The sequence below is a fragment of the Podarcis tiliguerta genome (assembly GCF_965153285.1).
Source record: "Podarcis tiliguerta genome assembly, chromosome: 5".
Lineage (NCBI taxonomy): Eukaryota > Metazoa > Chordata > Lepidosauria > Squamata > Lacertidae > Podarcis > Podarcis tiliguerta.
Genome location: NC_139538.1, coordinates 41,826,852 through 41,845,029, shown reverse-complemented (window position 1 = coordinate 41,845,029; position 18,178 = coordinate 41,826,852). Strand labels below are relative to the sequence as shown.

Below are 18,178 nucleotides of genomic sequence, written 5' to 3'. Positions count from 1 at the left end.
CACTGTAGCCAGCCCTCAGCTGAGATTCCACCCTGACATCTATTGCACCACCTGACACTGGCTTTAGCCTCTGTCTCAGTAGTGTCACTCAATTAGCTAAGCCCACTTATCCTGAAAGTGGTCTTCTTCCCATGTTCTCTAAAAACCCACCATCCCTTTCCCAAAGTTCTCTGTGCTCCAACCCCATTTTACCGCACTGAGATTGGCCCCAAGCTCCAGGTTCACCACTCGCACATCCTTGCAAGGCGCACCACACTCTTTCAAAGTCTGGTTGATATCAGTGCTCAAGGCAGTCAGGTTTTGGTTCAGCTGTTCCTGAAGGTCCCGCAAGTGATTTGTTGACTCATTGACTGCCCGGAGCTCTTTTTCCACAGAGCTAGTCACTGCAATGGACAGAGAAAAAGAGTGAGGAGGAACTTTGCAATCTCCACCCTGGTGACAGATAGTTTTTAGCACAAGGGAATCAAGTGGTGCATAAGTTTTATGAAATAAAATAAAACTAAATAAATAAATTTGTGTACCCCACCCATCTGAGTTCGTTGCCCCAGCCACTCTGGGTGGCTTCCAACAGAATAAATAAGAACACAACAGAACACCACACACTGAAAGCTTCCTGGGCTGCCTTCAGATGTCTACGGAAGGTCAAATAATTATTTATCTCTTTGACATCTGACAGGATGGCATTCCACAGGGCGGGCGCCACTACCGAGAAGGCCCTTTCTGCCTGGTTCCCTGTAACCTCACAGGGAGGGAACCACCAGAAGGCCCTCAGAGCTGGACCTCAATGAACAAATCAAATGCAATTTATTTATTTTGTAAAATTTATATGGTACTTGAATGTAAAAAGTAAGTTAACAAAGATATAAAACAATGAAATTATCAGTGTGTGTGTGTGTGTGTACAAACACACATACATACAATAAGCTAAAAACCAGAGTAAAAACCCTGTCAACATTCAACATATCTGGATAGGCTTACCTAAACTAAAATGTTTTTAGCAGGTGCCAAAAAGAGCACAACGTAGGCACCTGCCTGATGTCAATAGGCAAGGAGTTCTGAAGTGTGGAGGCTGCCCCACTACAAGATCAATTTCTTACAAATGCAGAACAAATACTATACAGGACTTATAACATTGCCAGTTCCACAGATTGAAGCAGTCACATAAAGAGGGGTAAAAACATAAACAAAACAAAACAATGCTTTAAACAAACAAATCAAATTCATGACACTGAACTGCAGCAATGAGCACTTTTCTCCCAAGCAGGGGCTGGCTATCCTTTGGCCCTCCAGAAGTTGCTGGACTACAGTTCCCATCAGCCCTGATCATTAGCCATGCTGGCTGTGGCTGATGGGGGTTGGAGTCCCAACAACATCTGGAGGGCCAAAAATTCCTGACCCATGCTCTAAACCTTCTTTGTCCCCTGAGCACCTTTGCCTCGTCCTGTGCCACAGTTAAACTGACACACTTTCTGGGCCTCCATCTCTACTACTAGATCCTACAACACACTCTTCGTTAAACAGTAGGTCAGTACCATTGAGAAGATGTTCAGCATCGTCCAGTGCTTCGTTTACTCGTCCACTTAATTGATTCTTGATCTTGTCTCCCAAAGTCTGCCCAATCTCTGCAGAGAAAACATCACAACAAGAGGATCAACAAGAATGCTTCCCACTATTATGTCACATACCAAATGCCAGAAAAAAATGGTTTATGGACATTGAGATCTCCTTGAATGATAAAGGGATAATGGGAAATGCTTTGGGTACATACCAAAGCTCTACAGTTTAAGTAGGAGCAGAACTCAATGATGACTGCGTGGATGAAGCAGGCCACAAGGATAAAGGAAGGAATTCTGCAGATGACCACTGAACTTTGGGGCAGACTTCTAATTCTCAGGAAATGCTGGGTCTGTATGCAGCTGTCTTGTGTGGTGGAGCACTGAGCTTCAGGTGAACATCTTCTTAGTGAAGACCCTTCCAGTACTGGTCTGACTCTACCCACCCTGGCTGGACACTGTATCTTCCTGAGCAGGAAGAAATATAAAAGGCTACCCATTTCAGCTGAGCCTTGCTTGAGCAACGAAGTCTTCCTGAGCACTGGTGTGTTCGCTGAATCCTTCATACTTCTTTGTTCGTGCCAGCTAGTTTGTCCTCCATTTCTGACTCCCAAACTCTTGGTTTGTCCTCCAGTTGTGGCCTGCTAGTTGACCCTGACTCCTGGCTTGCTCCTTGACCACACCTCCACCAATGAGACTGGGTAATTTCAGTTGATTTCCAAGCTTGAGGCCTGCTTTTTTTGCCTCACTCACTCAAGATTTAAACAGCACAGATTGTGGCCAGTGGCAGAAACTCACCTTGCAGGCTCTGATTGGCTTGCTTCAGTGGCACCGAACTGGAGTCAATGATGTCATTAATCTCCTGTGAAGAACCAGGAAAGTGATGAAATACAGTATGCTCTGCAGGGGAGGGGGCAGCAAGCGGGATCAAGATCCTGAACATATTTATGGTCATGGATATGAAATTATAAGGACAACAGCATGATGTGCATTACTTGAACACAGAGGACTCAAAAGTGCCCATTGTACTGAAGTGCATTGCTTCCGCATTGTCTCACTCCCCAGTTTTACACCAATCCAGTTGAAAAGATTTCTTTGAACTCCTGAATCACTGCCAATTAGAATACATCTTTCCACAATACTTAATTGATGTTTGTTTTCTATGAAATAGCATTATATAAATAGCCTAAATAAATAAATATTGTGTAGAAAGTCTACAAAATAAGCCCTAAAGACTACCATCCTGTGTACACTTACTGGGAAATCAGTCCCCTTTGAGCACTAATTTCGACATAAACACACTTAGGTTTGTCCTGCAAAAATATATGTGGAACTTCGTAATGGATCACAGCTTAGAAGTAAGTGTTCATGAGTATCTTCCACCATAGAGGCAAATACTATTTGCAAAAAAATTGAGGAACCGAACATACAAAATTGACTACCATCTAATTCTGCAGGTGAAGACACTGCAGCCGTAGCCAACCCAACATTTTGTGGACTGGGAGCAAAACTGCAGTTATTTTGCCTCCAGGTATGGTGGGTGTTTCTATCCAGACCAGCTCCTGCCAATCCCCATGGTTAAGCATGGGTTAAAAAGATATTTCAGGCACATGTAGGTTTTGCAAATGGTTTCCCAAATAACAATTTACCGTATTTTTTGCTCTATAAGACTCACTTTTCCCCTCCTAAAAAGTAAGGGGAAATGTGTGTGCGTCTTATGGAGCGAATGCAGGCTGCGCAGCTATCCCAGAAGCCAGAACAGCAAGAGGGATTGCTGCTTTCAATGCGCAGCGATCCCTCTTGCTGTTCTGGCTTCTGAGATTCAGAATATTTTTTTTCTTGTTTTCCTCCTCCAAAAACTAGGTGCGTCTTGTGGTCTGGTGCATCTTATAGAGCGAAAAATACGGTAATTCACTATTCAGAAACAGCTCTAGGAAGTTAGCAGGGCATGATATATTGGTCCCTGTGTTTCTTGTGGGAGCTGCCTTCAGTGGGAGGTACCATTAAACCAATATACCTCGGTAAACAATGTAGCTCAGCACCATTTTGATAATTCTTCTGTGTTAACAGTAAAGCATGTTTGTGCCTTCCAGTACTGTGAACAGTTTGTGCTGCTGTTTAAACAAGTATATTTTTATATCCTTATCAAAGCAGATATGGAAAACAAGTGCCTGAGAAGGCACTGAAGTCCAGAACTACCAAGATGACCCCTGTAGCCCTGTCATGATCCCAGAATTCACCTTGTACCTGTGCTTGAAAAGCCATGGACCTCTATTCCTGGCACAGGATTCTTCCTCAGGTATCATATGATCCAGTTTCCCTTGCTAACTGATGGTGGCTAAGTAGTTTTCCATGGCTACTGAAGTGTGGAAAGTGCAGATTTAGGGCAAGTCAGTGGGATAATGGCCGCTAAACAGTGCTATGATGCTCATAAGAAATAGATCATTGGAGGTTGGAGGTAGGGATACAGAGGTGCATTTCTGGGGAACAGGGCAAGGCATATGGAGGCTGGTGTAGGAAACAAGCAGAGGAAGAGGAAGAACACCTGGCTATGTAGGCAGGGCAGTAGAAGCGATCATACATGGAGGATAGGATAGGAGGACAATACAAAAGACACCTGCCTGCAGAAAGGAAGCAGGGGAAGGCGCATAATACAGCTTATAGACTATATACCTTAGGGATAGAGTTCAGGTACATGAACAGGTTGTCCATTGTATTGTTCAAAGTGATGAAGCCTCCACTGATTCCCTGTGATATCTGACGGTTGCTGACATACGCACAAATATCCCCAGCCCTGCAGTGAAGGAAGCAGGCAGAGTTGAGAGGACAGCTCTTCATACTGAAGTTGCTTCTCCTTTTCCTCAAAGAGGAAAAGCTAGTAATATCATGCAACCAGTCAAAAAGCATAACCAACAAAATTGTGACTTATTTATGAAGTGCCTTGTTTGACATTGTGCCATTTTGGGGGGAGCAAATGTGGGATACATGTAAGCAATGTGAGCAGGTAATGAGAGCCAGTGTGGTGTAGTGGTTAAGAGCGGTAGATTCGTAATCTGGGGAACCGGGTTCGCGTCTCCGCTCCTCCACATGCAGCTGCTGGGTGACCTTGGGCCAGTCACACTTCTCTGAAGTCTCTCAGCCCCACTCACCCCACAGAGTGGGGAGAATGTTAGCCGTTTTGAGACTCCTTCGGGTAGTGATAAAGCAGGATATCAAATCCAAACTCTTCTTCTTCTCTATACCTACTGGTACCCCCGCAAAGGCAGCAGTAAAACTGCAGCATGTGACTTGCATGTCTGTGTGATTCATCTCCAACTATTTACTCTGTATCGCCCACTCTGTGCTTGCAACACATTGTAATCTTGAATGTATAGGTTGATTTTGGGGGTGCCTGGTGGATGCACTCCCCTTGCCCCTGGTCAGAGGTTAATCCAGGTCACTTTTAGATCCATTCCAACTTTATGATACTGAAATAATTCAGCGCTTCATAGGCACCCTGGGTTCCCTCGAGTCTGCAAGAACCTCCTTAGAACTAGTGCAAGGCCAAATGGTGCAGAAAGGGCTCTGGCAGTTGCTTGTGCCTGTGGTGGCTCCAGAGTAAAAGCCAGCCATGCCACAGAAGGCTCCTGGGAGTCTCCCTTCACACATTTATGCTCATGTGCCTCAAGGCTGCTCAGACTTGAACCATGTGCTGAGTTGATAGGAACAGTGATGCTGGAGGTCAAGTCTGACTGGAAATAGTGTCATTCATCATTTCCCCTGGACTCCAATGTAACTCTGTAGTTGTTCAGTGAGGAGATATACTTGCTTGAGAACTGGCAAGAATTAAGGCCTACTTTGATCATACTGCACTGCTAAATGTCTCTAGTGGCTGATCTCCCAGCTCCCCAAAGGTTTGGAAACTCAATCTCTGCTGCCAGAGCTACTAACCTCAACTTTTCATTTCACACAATAGAAGTAGCTTACACGCACAGTGCAATTTCCTGTTGGGCCTCCCTGCAGGGACCATCCCATCCTCCCTCAGCTCCAATAAGCCATTCCTTTGCACAAGACCATCATAAAAGGCTGTGGGCAGACTTAAAAGTGATGCCAAGTAGACAAATAAATTGTCTCATTTAAACTAGACCTGCAGCCACTATGTGTACAACATCAGCACATAAGAGAAGGGCCCACCTGGCCTACAAACATTGTACATGCAGGTGAGACAAGCCAATTCATATCAGACAGCTAAGCAGGTGCATCTTGCTTGAAATTGGGTCCGAATGGCAGTAGCTGTATAGTTGGGGGCTGCTCCATCACCTGACCTCCTGTCCAGCTGAGTTACCAGGATGGAGGGTGGGAGGTAAGGTCAGCATGTTGCAAGCATGCTGGCAAAAGCACCAGATTGGCTCCACTGGTGCATTTGCACTGCACCAACCTCATCCCTCAAGGGGCGCGGGTGGCGCTGTGGGTTAAACCACAGAGCCTAGGACTTGCTGATCAGAAGGTCGGCAGTTCAAATCCCCACAACGGGGTGAGCTCCCATTGCTCGGTCCCAGCTCCTGCCAACCTAGCAGTTGGAAAGCATGTCAAAGTGCAAGTAGATAAATAGGTACCGCTCCAGCAGGAAGGTAAACAGTGTTTCTGTGCGCTGCTCTGGTTCACCAGAAGCGGCTTAGTCATGCTGGCCACATGACCCGGAAGCTGTATGCCAGCTTCCTCATCCAGTAAAGTGAGATGAGCGCCGCAACCCCAGAGTCTTCCGCGACTGGACCTAATGGTCAGGGGTCCCTTTACCTTTACCTTTAACCTCATCCCTCAGCCACTCTGTTGCAGTATGCTGTACTGACTCAGCCAGAGGGAAGTCAGGTGGAGCAGCACAGCCTCACCATGCTGTCCACTACTGCTGAACAGGCAACGTAGACAGACTGGAATAAACTCCTTGCTGAACTGGTCACAGCAATAACCCACTCCCGCACTGTTCGTTGATGCTCAGTATAGTACTCAACTCACACGAGAATGGTAGAGACAGCTAGCAGGAATGCAAATAACGTCCGCCTCTTGCAATTGGTGTTTTTCGTCTGCTTCTGGTACATGGAGCCGCCGCAGTGCCCACAGCAGCGGCAGCAGCAGAAGAACAAACCCACCAGGGGCACAAGGATGATGAAAAGAAGACCAATGACAAGGCAAACGAGGAAGCCTGCTTGGTATACAAACATCTAGAGATGGGGAGGGGAGGAGAGAAGAAAACAAGCAGACACAGTAGTCAGCTAGTATGATCATTCAAAGACGCTGACACCTGCCTGCCCCAAAATAAAAGGGTGAAGGGCTCAGCACAGGGTGGTCCCCAAGAGTCCACTGATGGTTCTTCTTCAAAAACGATCTGGATTTATTAGAATGTTTTCTTGGCCATGTACTGGACATGAAGTTTGTTATTGTGGAGTCCACTTTGTTCATCTAGAGGTAGTGACCTAGCAGCATATACCAGGACTTACAGGCTTCTACCCCTGCTCCTGCATTCCTGGCAAGGATCAGGCTGCCCTTGTTAGTCATCAGGGTATATGTGTGCTTGCACAGGGCATTGCGTTCTTGCACACGGGCTTCAAAAGTTCCCACCCAGAGTCACACATAATCACAGGTCCAGTAATCCCTATGAACCATGTGGCTGTGGATGCTCAGACCTCAGAAGGCCTTCCCTCCTTAGCCTTCCAGGATAATGTAAACAGTGCATGCTAGCACCAGAAGTGTACTGGGAAGGCATGGCACTGTCTAGGCAAGCTTGGCCTAGTCTGATCCTCGAAACCAGGGTTTTCTTCTTCCCTAGCACTCTCCTTCCAACGCCCTAGCTGTCCTGAAATAGGGGCCATCATGCATCCCTGAGTCCCTATCAGAATCTTTACTGGGTTTATGAAGCTTGGAGAGAGCAACTGAGAATGTTTTCATTTGTACTATTTATTTGTTTGTTTGTTTGTTTAGACACTGACCACATTTGACTTCTGGGTGAAGTGTCAACCTTTTGGTGTTTGCTGAGCCTACCACACCAACATTTCCTTTTCAACCCTGCCCAGGTTCACCAACTGCCACCCACTAGCCTCTGAGTTCCATGAGCCAATACAAAAAATAAATAAATCACCTCTTTATACACTGCTGGGTCTGTGAAATTAACCTGGCGCTGGATCAGGCGAGTCAGAAGATCTGAGGAGAAGAACAGAGGGGTCAGCAGTGGCAGGGAGGGGAAAGAGGGAATATACCATCACCTACCTTACTGGACATTTGTGCATCACTCAACACTGAGATCTCTTTGGAAATTCCTACCCGTAGCCTACGTTACCAGGATGAGACCCTATTTTCTCCAGCTGTCCTTCTCCAAAGCTCTCCTGCTATAACCCATTTGAATGGCACATCACATATGAAATTTCTTTCTCTCTTTTTATTTTGTGCCACGTGCTATAGTGCTCAATAAACATTATGCTGATAGAAAAGAAACTCCCCCCCCCCTTTGCAGCCCAAGTTAAGCAATACCCCACTTTACCACTAAGGGGTGCCATACTGTATGCTTAGCAAACATGGCCTCTGAGCTTCAACAGCTCTGAAGAGGAAAATGCTGTAGAAAACCAGACCTTCAGGCTTGTGAGGTTTACTTGGTTTTAAGTGGAACCCTGAGATCCATCACCCAGAGCCTAATGCAAAATACATGTGCTTAGCATTAAATAATTCTGGGCCTATGTTCCTTCCGCACAAAAATTCACACCAAGCTACCCCAAGCTTGTTTCTTTCAACAATATAATTTGGAGAAAAGGGATCTTTTTGCTGCCACAAAACAATTGGCAGTCGGAAACCCTTGCTGATCTACTGCAAATCACTCAAAGATCTACCAGTAAAGCTAAATCTGCCTTCTGCCCACTCTGATCTAGCAGGTAAAAACATAAGCGCCTAAGATGAGCCTCGCTAAACCAGGCCAACAGCCCACCAATTATTCTTCTCCCACTACTGAGCAGCTGGTTTTAGCCCGTAAACATATGGGACTGAGAATATCAGTTTCTCCAGGTTTTAGGTAAAACTAGCAGGCTTGAAGGGACGTGGGCGGTGCTGTGGTCTAAACCAGCTGTAGTGACGTTGGGTGGTATTCAACTGAATTTTACCTACTGAAATGAACAAATATGACTAAGTTAGGTTCATTCATTTCAACAGGTCTACCCTGAGTAAAACTTTGTCGAATGCCACCCTTTGTTATGCAAGAAGGGAAGTTGGGTGATCACCACCTAGCAGGTAAGACTCATCATTATACACAATCAGATTTAAAACCCAGGAAAAAGAAAAATGCACTGACAGTAAATTGAGATGTGATTCACAGAATTACATAAACACAAATAAGCAGTGTTGAGCCTCGAAGGCTGGAGGCAAAAGACTATGGGGCTATGACACAAGGATATGATCTAACTATTAGTCTGCAGGGTAGCATTACTGAACGGGAAGTTCCTGCATTAACAAAAGTTGTGGGCGGCGGGGGTGTGGGTGTGTGTGGAGATTAACAGCAGCACTTTTCCTGTGCAACTGAAGCACAGCGACTAGTTCTGGTGCTTTCATTCTAAAGTTGTGAGGAGTTTTCAAGAAGAGCAAGATGTTAAAAAGCACTGGAAAGCACAGAAACATCAGTCCATTTTATGCTGAATATTTATCTCAATATCTCAATATAGCAAGATATAGCAATATAGCAAGGCTCAGGTCTGGCTGAGGACAAGCTGACTGACTGGAAACTGGAATATCTGATGACAGTATGGAGTGGTATGGAGACAGGAGAGGGGATGGAGAAAGAGTCTCTGCCACATGTCCAATACAAACCAGTGTGTGCAGAACTCACACCAGAGAGGGTTATGAAGCTTTTCGTTGGATAGAATGGCCTTGTAAATGTGTGCAAACAACCAGACCACAGGAAGTTAAATCGGAGCCAAGGCCTGCATGCACAGGACACACACACACACAATGCCCAGGGCTCCGTTTTGGAGTGTGTAAAATAACAACAAAGCATAGGGGTGCCTCCAGGGAGGAAAGCACGGTGAGCTTCAAAGACCTTACTCTCTGCCTCTTATAGCGGAGGATACTTTCCAAGACTGTTTAACATTTTATACTAATCGTTCAGCATTTGAGTGCATGAGGCAGTGTCCATTAGCTGTCGCTGCAAAGAGGCAAGCAAACTGGACTCTACTAACCAGGCAGTCTGCAGGCTACCAGTGATGGACCAGTGTCCATAAGGATGACCTTAAGGGATAGGAACCCTTTTGGTTTCTTCCCTTAGGGGAAACATTAGGGGAGCAAAGTACGCACCCCCATGAAAGTATCAGATAGATGATGAAAGGCCCCTGAGAGAGAGGCAGGGAGGTGAAGATATCCCAGGGTGAAAAACGAGAAGAAAGGGAAGGCGGGATTAAGAGCTAGTTCTGTATACAGAAAAGTATGTGCGTTTGTACACTATTTCTGCACTTTAGATATCCAGCAGGTTTTCCTCTCCCATATTTATCAAGAGGCTATTGTTCTTAGATATGCGCTATGTTCTATAGTTGCACCTGAGATAAGTAGGCAATAACTCCGTTAAGTTGTGATGTTCACTGCTGGGAAGACATTGTGTATAATTTGACATTACTGCTTAGTATGTCTTGCTCATAAAGTATTATGTACTATTATATATTCTCCACTACAATTCATAATACGCAATAATTGGTATGTATATAAACTTTTTTTTAAATTGCATGGATATTTAGTAACGTATTGACATATATTGCTTATTATGTTCTATACTGTAAATCACCCTGTGGTCATTTGATAAATTAATAAATAAATGTAAAAATAAATAAATAAACTGCTACTAAGAAAATTCAGCACGCAGCTCTTCTTGAGAAACTGGGGGGGATGGGCATGGCTTTCAGTATGGCTCTCTGCTAGGCTTGAACCCCAGTTCCTCTGACTCCCAAGAAAGTACAGGCTGTAGCCATCTTTGAAAATATGGCTGTGATTAAATCATCAGAACATCAATAAATGGCTCAGTATTCTTAGCAGTATTGCAACAAAGGCAGCGATTTTTAGCCCTCATGCCAGAGAAGCTGGGAAATGCAACCACAAAAATAAAGAAACCACATCATAAAAGAACATAAAAGGTCAAAATGTGTAAACCCTGACTCATGATATTTGAACGCCCTGAGTGGACAATGGCCCCACACAACTTGAGGACGTGGCTCTGAACCAAGCCTTTGAAAACTTTATAATGCTTACTGTGGACCCATGTGGATTTCGGAAGAGAAGATTGCAACAAGAGGTGCTGTCATCCAGGACTCTGTGGCACAGTTCACACCTGTGAGCCGGGCTCCTGGTTTATTCCTCCCAGACAAGCCACGAGTGGTAAGCCACAGAACAAGCCTTGGCTACAGCTCATGGCTTTTCTTGATTGAGACAAACTGTGAGGTTCAGATGTAACCCTAAGCCAAACCATAGCTTGCAGCAGCAAGGCAGGAAGAGCAAAGCAGCTGCGATTTTCTTTCCAGTAACCCGAATGTTTGCTCATCTGTGCCAAGCCACTGTTTGGTTTAGTGTGATGTATAATGGGCCATGGAGTCCTTGGTGACAGCACTTCTTGTTCCTCCCTCCCAAGACATCTACTTTCCCCTTCCAGTTCCTCCTTCGTGGTCCCATTTGCCATCTCTCTTGCCTCCATTCTTTCCCTTCCTCCTCCCTGCCCCCCAAACACGCTTCTCTCTTCTGCATCTGGGAATCAGATCACTTAGGAATTTTTTTTAAAGAGAAGTTAATGATTGACTGAAGCTGGAACAGCTCCCTTGCTGCAACCAGTTATATTGGTACCCATGCATTCTATGAAGAGTGCCATTCCTGCCAAAGTGGGTGGAGTGCTGACATCAAACAGATATTCCTATCTGCTTTGGCTTCCCTTGATGACCTGTTAAATCCCATTGCCCTCCCAAGGCTTGGGATAAAATAGCTCAATTCCTCACTCCCTCTGCCCCACACTTCTTACAGAGGACTTAAGGGTACAATTTTCCTGTGGAATCCATTCTCTGCCTAGTTTATCCAGCCACCAGGGGCCACATCTAATCTTGATGAAAGGTATATTTTAAAAAATCACTACTGAGGGCATCAGGGGTTTATGATGGAAGGACAGAAAAATATGCCGGGGTGTCTATTTTTGGCTGGGTTTGGCAAAGTCCATGCTAATGGGGTGACTCAGGCCCAGCTCTTCAGGTTGCAAACGTGCTGCACAGTGAAGTACTGCCTAACCAGTCTTTGTATAATTATGTGAGACTGCCAACAAAAACATGGAGATCAATTAGACTGATCCAGTTGACAAAATTGGACTGCCAGCAAACATCTGAGAGAGTCTCCCACCAAAAGCTCTTGAGTAAACTTAGCAGTCATGGGATAAGAGAACAGGCCTGCTTATGAAATGGCAAGTGATCAAACAATCAAAAGCAGAGAGAATAAACAAATGAGGGAAATAAGCCATGAAGGCCACCCTGAAGGACTTTCTATTGTGAGAAGCAATATTTAACTTGTTCACAAATTATCTGGAGGCAGGTATGAGATTTGCAAATGACTGCCAAAATATTCAGCACAGTAAAATCCTACGGAGACTGTTAGGTACTCCAAAAGGATCCCACAAAGCTGTGAACGGACAGCAAAATGACAGATATTTGGTTCTTATGCTGTGTAGCATATGTGATCTGGACAATAAAACCCAACATTTCACAGATAGACTGGTGGGTTCCTGAATTGGCCATAATTAGCCAAATTTAGGGACTGTGGCAGATAATTCATTGCAAATATAAACCCAGCAGGGAGCACCAACAATGGCAGCAAATGCCATGTTAGAAGCTGTTAGGAATAGTTCTGAAAATGAAATGTTTCTCTACACACGTCATTCGGCCCTTATACAGCTTTCAAAAGCATTGCATCTTTTAATCACTATTAGCTACAATGGCTAAATGGAACCTCGCTTGTCAGAGGCACGAGGCACAGAGTAGGGAACCTCAGGCCCAGGGGCAAAATGTTGTCCTCCAAGCCTCTCTATCTCACAGTCAGAATTCTCCCCAGGCCACACCACTTGTTGGCTCTCCTCTGCAGACCGAATGCTTTTGCCTGGCTGGAATGAGCCCCTGAACTCTGGTAACACCTCTCGCCTGCCTGGATGGATGAAAGAGAGTGTGAGTGCGTGTTAGGAAAATAGCCTTATCTAGGAAAAGTAATATTTGCATTAATTGCTCTACCCACGTGTGCCTTTTTCCACACCCATTACTGGCATGCAACCCTTGGAAGGTTGCCCGGAAGGGAATGTGGCCCCAGGACTGACAATGGTCCCCCCCTCTCTGGCAATAAACCTCTGAAAACCATATATGGGGACCAACAACAAAGAGGAAGCTTTTGGCTTCATCCCTTACCTGAAGCATCCAAGATGGCCAGTCTTGGAAGCAGACCCAGCTAGACCTTCAAACTAATCCAGCATGGCTGTTCTTAGGCTGGACCTTGTTCATTCCCCCCCCCCTTTACATTTCACGTGCCCCAAAAGTACATTATGAAAACCTGTATTCCTGTACATACACCCAAACTTAAAACAGTATACATCTGCCTTTTAAAAAAAATTCTTATTAAGTGATCCATGAGTTGGAACTGGTCTTTGCTTTTCTGGAGAATTTGTGGATTAAGTAAGGCTCCAGCATTTCCCTGCAAAGGTATCTTTGTGCTTTGTTCCTCTTGCCAGTCTTAATTTGTGAGTCAATTTTTCCCATAAGGGCAGGGATCTTATTCATACCTAACCAATTTGATGGTTTGAACGTCAAAAGGGGCACCAATTCTCACTAGCTATTACTCAAAAAAAACACACAACCCATTAAATTGTGACTAGCTATATCATTGATCTTAGGAGTCTGTCTGTGTCTGGTCTTTAAAGGAGCAGGAGTCAGTAACTGTTGGGAAGGTCATGAAGTTAAGGTTGCTGACCACAAACAGAAGATGAGTCAGCATGCAACACACTGCTACAAAAAGAGGACCCAACAACGTTTTAAGTTGCATCACAAGAAGATAAGAAATCATAATCTCAGGGCCTTCTTCGTGATTATCCCAGATAGCACAGCCCACCTCAAGGCCAAACTAGATGAGGCAGAGGCTGCCACGCTTCTTTCATCATGTCTCCCTCCTATTCATATATAACACAGAGAATGAGGGACATTTTTAAATGACAAGCCAATGCTGGTGGTGTCAGGTGACCTGTGCTCTGACCTCAAAGAGCCTTTAGTTGTAGTTATCCATGCTCTGGAAACTTCCAGGTTTGACTACTGCATTGGACTGTATGTGGGGCTGCATTTGAAGGCTGCCTGTAAACTGCAATTATATGCATAGCTGTCAACGTTTCCCTTTTTTTAAGGGAAATTCCCTTCTTCTGAATAGGATTCCTCGCAAGAAAAGGGAAATGTTGACAGCTATGATTATATGTGAAATGGGCAGAGATGCAATTAAACAAATCATTGGTAGTGAGGGGCCATTTGTATTTTCTGTCGCCAGAACCAACATGTTCAGAGCTGTCTCTGGATAATCCCTCTCTCTTTCTTGCTCTAGACCTTCCGCTGGAGTTTTACATGAAAGTCTGGCACCATTTATTAGAAAGCATGACACAGCTTGGAAGTTTATCATGCAAAATGCATATGGGCAGGCTGAAAGTTAGTTATGTGGCTCCTCTTAAACTGCACAAAGGCGTATACAGAAACAGGAGTGGGTGTGGACTTTTGTTTTGCTACAGGGTGCCTGCTGCTTCCCTCTGCCTTCCCTCCTCAAAGGACACACACAGTAGCTATAAACCAGGTGCCTATTGTCTCCTGTGCTTCAGACACAGTTTTCTTTTTGTGTTGTTTTCTCAAGTGCCTGCATGAATAAATCGTCAAACATTTGTTCAGCAATTTATTTTTCTTTTTAAGAAGTTTTTTTTTTACACTTAAAAAAAACCTGTTCTGGCGATTGGCACAGGAGCCTGAAACAAGCAAGCAGGCAAATGGAGCAAGGGGAGAAATAAAAGCCACATTCCTGTGCCCACTTACACAAGAGTATTTCCCATTAAGCTCACTGGAGCTTACTTCTGCACAGACATGCACAGAATTGCACTGCATGCTGTTCTCTCAGTAGATATAAAGACTCTCCAAAGGTTGGCTCATATTTTTTCAACATTTCAGGAAGGAATATTGCACAATAAACGCACCCAGCAGCTAATGGTATGTGGCTTCCATCTGCCAGACTCACTGATGTGTAAATTACGGTATGCCCCATCATCTCCTCCACCCACTTTTTAGTCATACTGTCACAAGTATGGACTCCAAAAGCAAAAGACACAATATCTCATCCTAGCGTAGTAAAATTCAGTTTTCTGGTTGTATCCAAAGTCATCCCCTTAGTACAAGAACTTCCACAAGAGTAATGGGAATTCCTCTCCCTCTCATCTACACACCCACAAATCTGTTCCGGGGTTTTCCCCAATCCTAAAGAACAGATTGTGGGTGTGGGTGTACATGGGGAGAGGCAGTCCTGCTGTACAGGTGGGACTCCTCGCACTAACAGGCCAGCTTTACAGGGTACAGCCCTTTGTCTCCAGCACTAGGTAGACAGTATATCCCTGCATTGTGCCATAGCAAGGTACTGGAAACTCAAAAGTTGTGTGCCATCCACACCTCTTATCAGTTATCAATTCTTGTCTCATCCTGGGAAAGTTGTCAACTGCAACATCTATACCAAAGGCAACTCCTCAGTACGTGCAGGTCCTACTATCTAAACACAATGTGTTCCCTGAAATCGTTTGTTTGGCGAATATTTGAATATCAAGTCATTGATCTCCATTTATTCCTATGGGGAAATTTATAACGCATTCCTGATCATTGAATTTTGACTCCCCCCCCATCGCAAAAATTAAACCAGGAAATCCCTCTGCAAAATGCACTCTGATTTGTCGCATCAGTTTCCCCTCTCTCCAACAAGCAAACAAAGAAGTAAAAAATGCTCTTGGTTCTGATATCTGAATCTGTGATGTGTATGGCGAGGTTCAGGTGTTAATTCCTCATGTTCAATAAGTGAATATTCACCTAGTGGGTGTTTGGAAAGTGGGACCTCTGTGCATAATAGAGAAAATAAGCTGTTGATCACAGTCTTTGGAGAAGATATGTTTTCCCTTCACAGACTCATAACCCAATTTTATTCTGTACCACAGTAGCCCTTGGTAATAGGGAAGACCTGGTCTGGCAAAACCTGTCTTGCTATACCACTTACCTGCTGGGAAGGTGTTGGGTTGTACCATCCCTAGGAAGGAGTGCACCATACTGTACAAGCCCAGCAGGCCACCACTTGGGCCAGTGGGCTGTGGGTGATATTGAGGCTGTGTGAAGTTTTGCAGAGCCATCTTGGTAGTAGAAATGCAGGGCCCTTTCAAAGTTCCTGGGCAAGCTCAGAAAGATCCTGAGGAGCTTCAGATCATTTCCTTCACAGGAATCCCTGCCGGTGCAGTGCCCTAGAAGGACAGCTGGCCTCTGCAATGGTTTCTTTTCACCCTTGGATGGAAAGGATTTGAGAATTTTGCCCCACCAGACCAGGGAGCTCAGCTGCCTGCCTGCAATAAAGCAAAGGGGTTAGTGAGTTGGTGCAGCTCAGAAGTCAACCAGGAAAAGACTGCAGGAGGGGGGGGGGGTTGGACATGAAATAGCACCAACTTCCTTGTCCAAGCTGGGATGTGGGTGGATAATGTAGTCAACAGGGATGTTCTGGAGTTAGGACAGAGGACACAGAGGTGAAAATAGGAGGCCCTTAATGCAATCCACAAGCTCATGCCCTTAACTCCCTCCTCACCCCATTTTAGCCAAATCATGCCACCCCATAACCTTCAAACAGTAGCTTATGGCACAAAAGGTTAGGAGGCATATGCCCTACCTGTCATCTGAATACTGCCACCTTCCCCTCTGCCAACCTCAGTCATAGCCAACAGTATATGGGCAAGAGCACAGCAAGAAAATGCAAACGACTGCAAGGAAAGGAAGACTTCAGGAGTTCAAACCATGATGCAGCAGGGCCCAGTATTGCAGTCATGTCGATGAGTTCATTATTTTCTAACAGCTTGTCCCAGTTTGGGGCCCTTCATACGCTTTGGACTACAAGTGCCATTAGCCTCTGTGCTGGCTGGAACCGATAGGAATTGCAGCCCAAAACATCTGAAGGGCACGAGGCTGGGGAAGGCTGCTTTAGAATTAAACAAAGCCATTTTTGCACCTTACCCTTACGATCCGCCTCAAAATGGTTTGAACAACACTGGGCTGCAGAGCTGCATCACCCAAATGAATTGTTTCGTTAGCAAACCTCTTCTGAGATGGGATGTGGCAAGTTATTTGTTATCATCACCATCACCACCGGATCTCTATGTATTTAATCGCTGCCTGACAAACCAAAATCCAACAGGTGACGCATTTTCCAGCGTAGAATTCAGCAGGGAGGGGACAACTTTATGTGCTTATTTCCTGCCTTCCTGAACTACAGAGTTCATTGGAGAAAAATAATCATGCACTCTTAGAGGACTGCACATGAACCTAGAAGCTAGATAACTATTCTAGCTAAAGGCTGGAAATACTGTCCCTCTGAATATTACTTGGAAGGAGAGGGAGGAAAGCAGGACAGAAGCTTTAGCTGAGATTCCTGCATCGCAGGGGGTTGGACTGGATGACCCTCGGGATCCCTTCCAGATTCAAAGTTGATGTGGAAGCTTTCAGGGGGCCCAGGATCATCACGGGGGGCAGACACAGGTGGCCAGACAAGATGAGCCTCTGGCCTGACTCGGGGCAGAGCCTTTCTCAGGTCCTTACGAAGCCCAGGGCAGAAACAGCGCCTCTTTCGCGCCAAACTCGAGCCTCTACCACTCCAAGAACTAACATCCCAGACAGCAGCCCCCCTACTCAGGAAACACCAGCCAGAACCAAGAGGCGCTTGCCAGAAGGATGAAACACATTGGCCGTCCCATCCGTCCCACCCTCCGAGCAACCCAGCTCGCACACTTCCTCCCGCAAAGTCCTTCTCACCGAAAAGTCTCCTCACCTGCGGCGCCCCAACGAGGAGGCTCGGAGGAGGAGGAAGTAAGCGGCGCTGCCGCCGGCGCCACGGAGCTCAGCACCGGGTGCGAGGGAAGCACGGACTCGCCCTCCCCGCGCCACGCCAAGCGCCACTGTCCGCCGCCCGGGAGGGAGTTAGGAAAGTCTCAACTTTTCCTCGCTCGCGCGCGCGCTCCGACTCCCTCCCCTCAGCCCGCCCGAGAGATCCCACGCTTGGTCGCGCTCAGGCCGGAGAGAGGCAGATGGATTCAGAAAGCCGCCCAAACCACGCGCGCCGGGGGAAGGATTAGCCTCACCTGCCGCTGCCCCCTCGCGGACACTGGGGGGCGCGGGAGAAGGAGAGCAAAGGCTACAGCGAGGGCGCTCCGTCGGGCGCCGGTGCCCATAGCGGATTTCTCTCGGCGTGGAGTGAGGGGGCTGGACCCAGGAGAACAGCCTCACCTCCTTTCCAGTCCCCGCCCTGCCCTCCCTTCCGTTCCCCAGCCCGCCTGCCGGCCGCTTTCTCTCGGTCGGTGCTCT

General features: G+C 46.0%; 1 protein-coding gene across 5 annotated transcripts in view; it reads right to left on the bottom strand.

The window, feature by feature from the left end:
- The window catches only part of LOC310679079 (prominin-1-A-like), a 34,039-nt gene extending 15,861 nt beyond the window's left edge, over positions 1–18,178 (bottom strand). For 2 of the 5 annotated variants that reach the window (XM_083443801.1, XM_083443805.1), the window contains exons 1-8: positions 17,956–18,178; positions 15,840–16,176; positions 7,666–7,727; positions 6,546–6,751; positions 4,227–4,347; positions 2,352–2,415; positions 1,533–1,622; positions 193–383 (exon numbers count right to left, since the gene is read on the bottom strand). In XM_083443801.1, coding sequence (XP_083299927.1) covers positions 193–383; positions 1,533–1,622; positions 2,352–2,415; positions 4,227–4,347; positions 6,546–6,751; positions 7,666–7,727; positions 15,840–15,969 — 864 coding nt within the window. In that variant the 5' untranslated portion in view covers positions 15,970–16,176; positions 17,956–18,178. Of the gene's footprint in view, positions 1–192; positions 384–1,532; positions 1,623–2,351; positions 2,416–4,226; positions 4,348–6,545; positions 6,752–7,665; positions 7,728–15,839; positions 16,177–17,629 lie in introns of all 5 variants that reach the window. The other 3 variants (XM_083443803.1, XM_083443802.1, XM_083443804.1) reach the window with 3 other exon arrangements.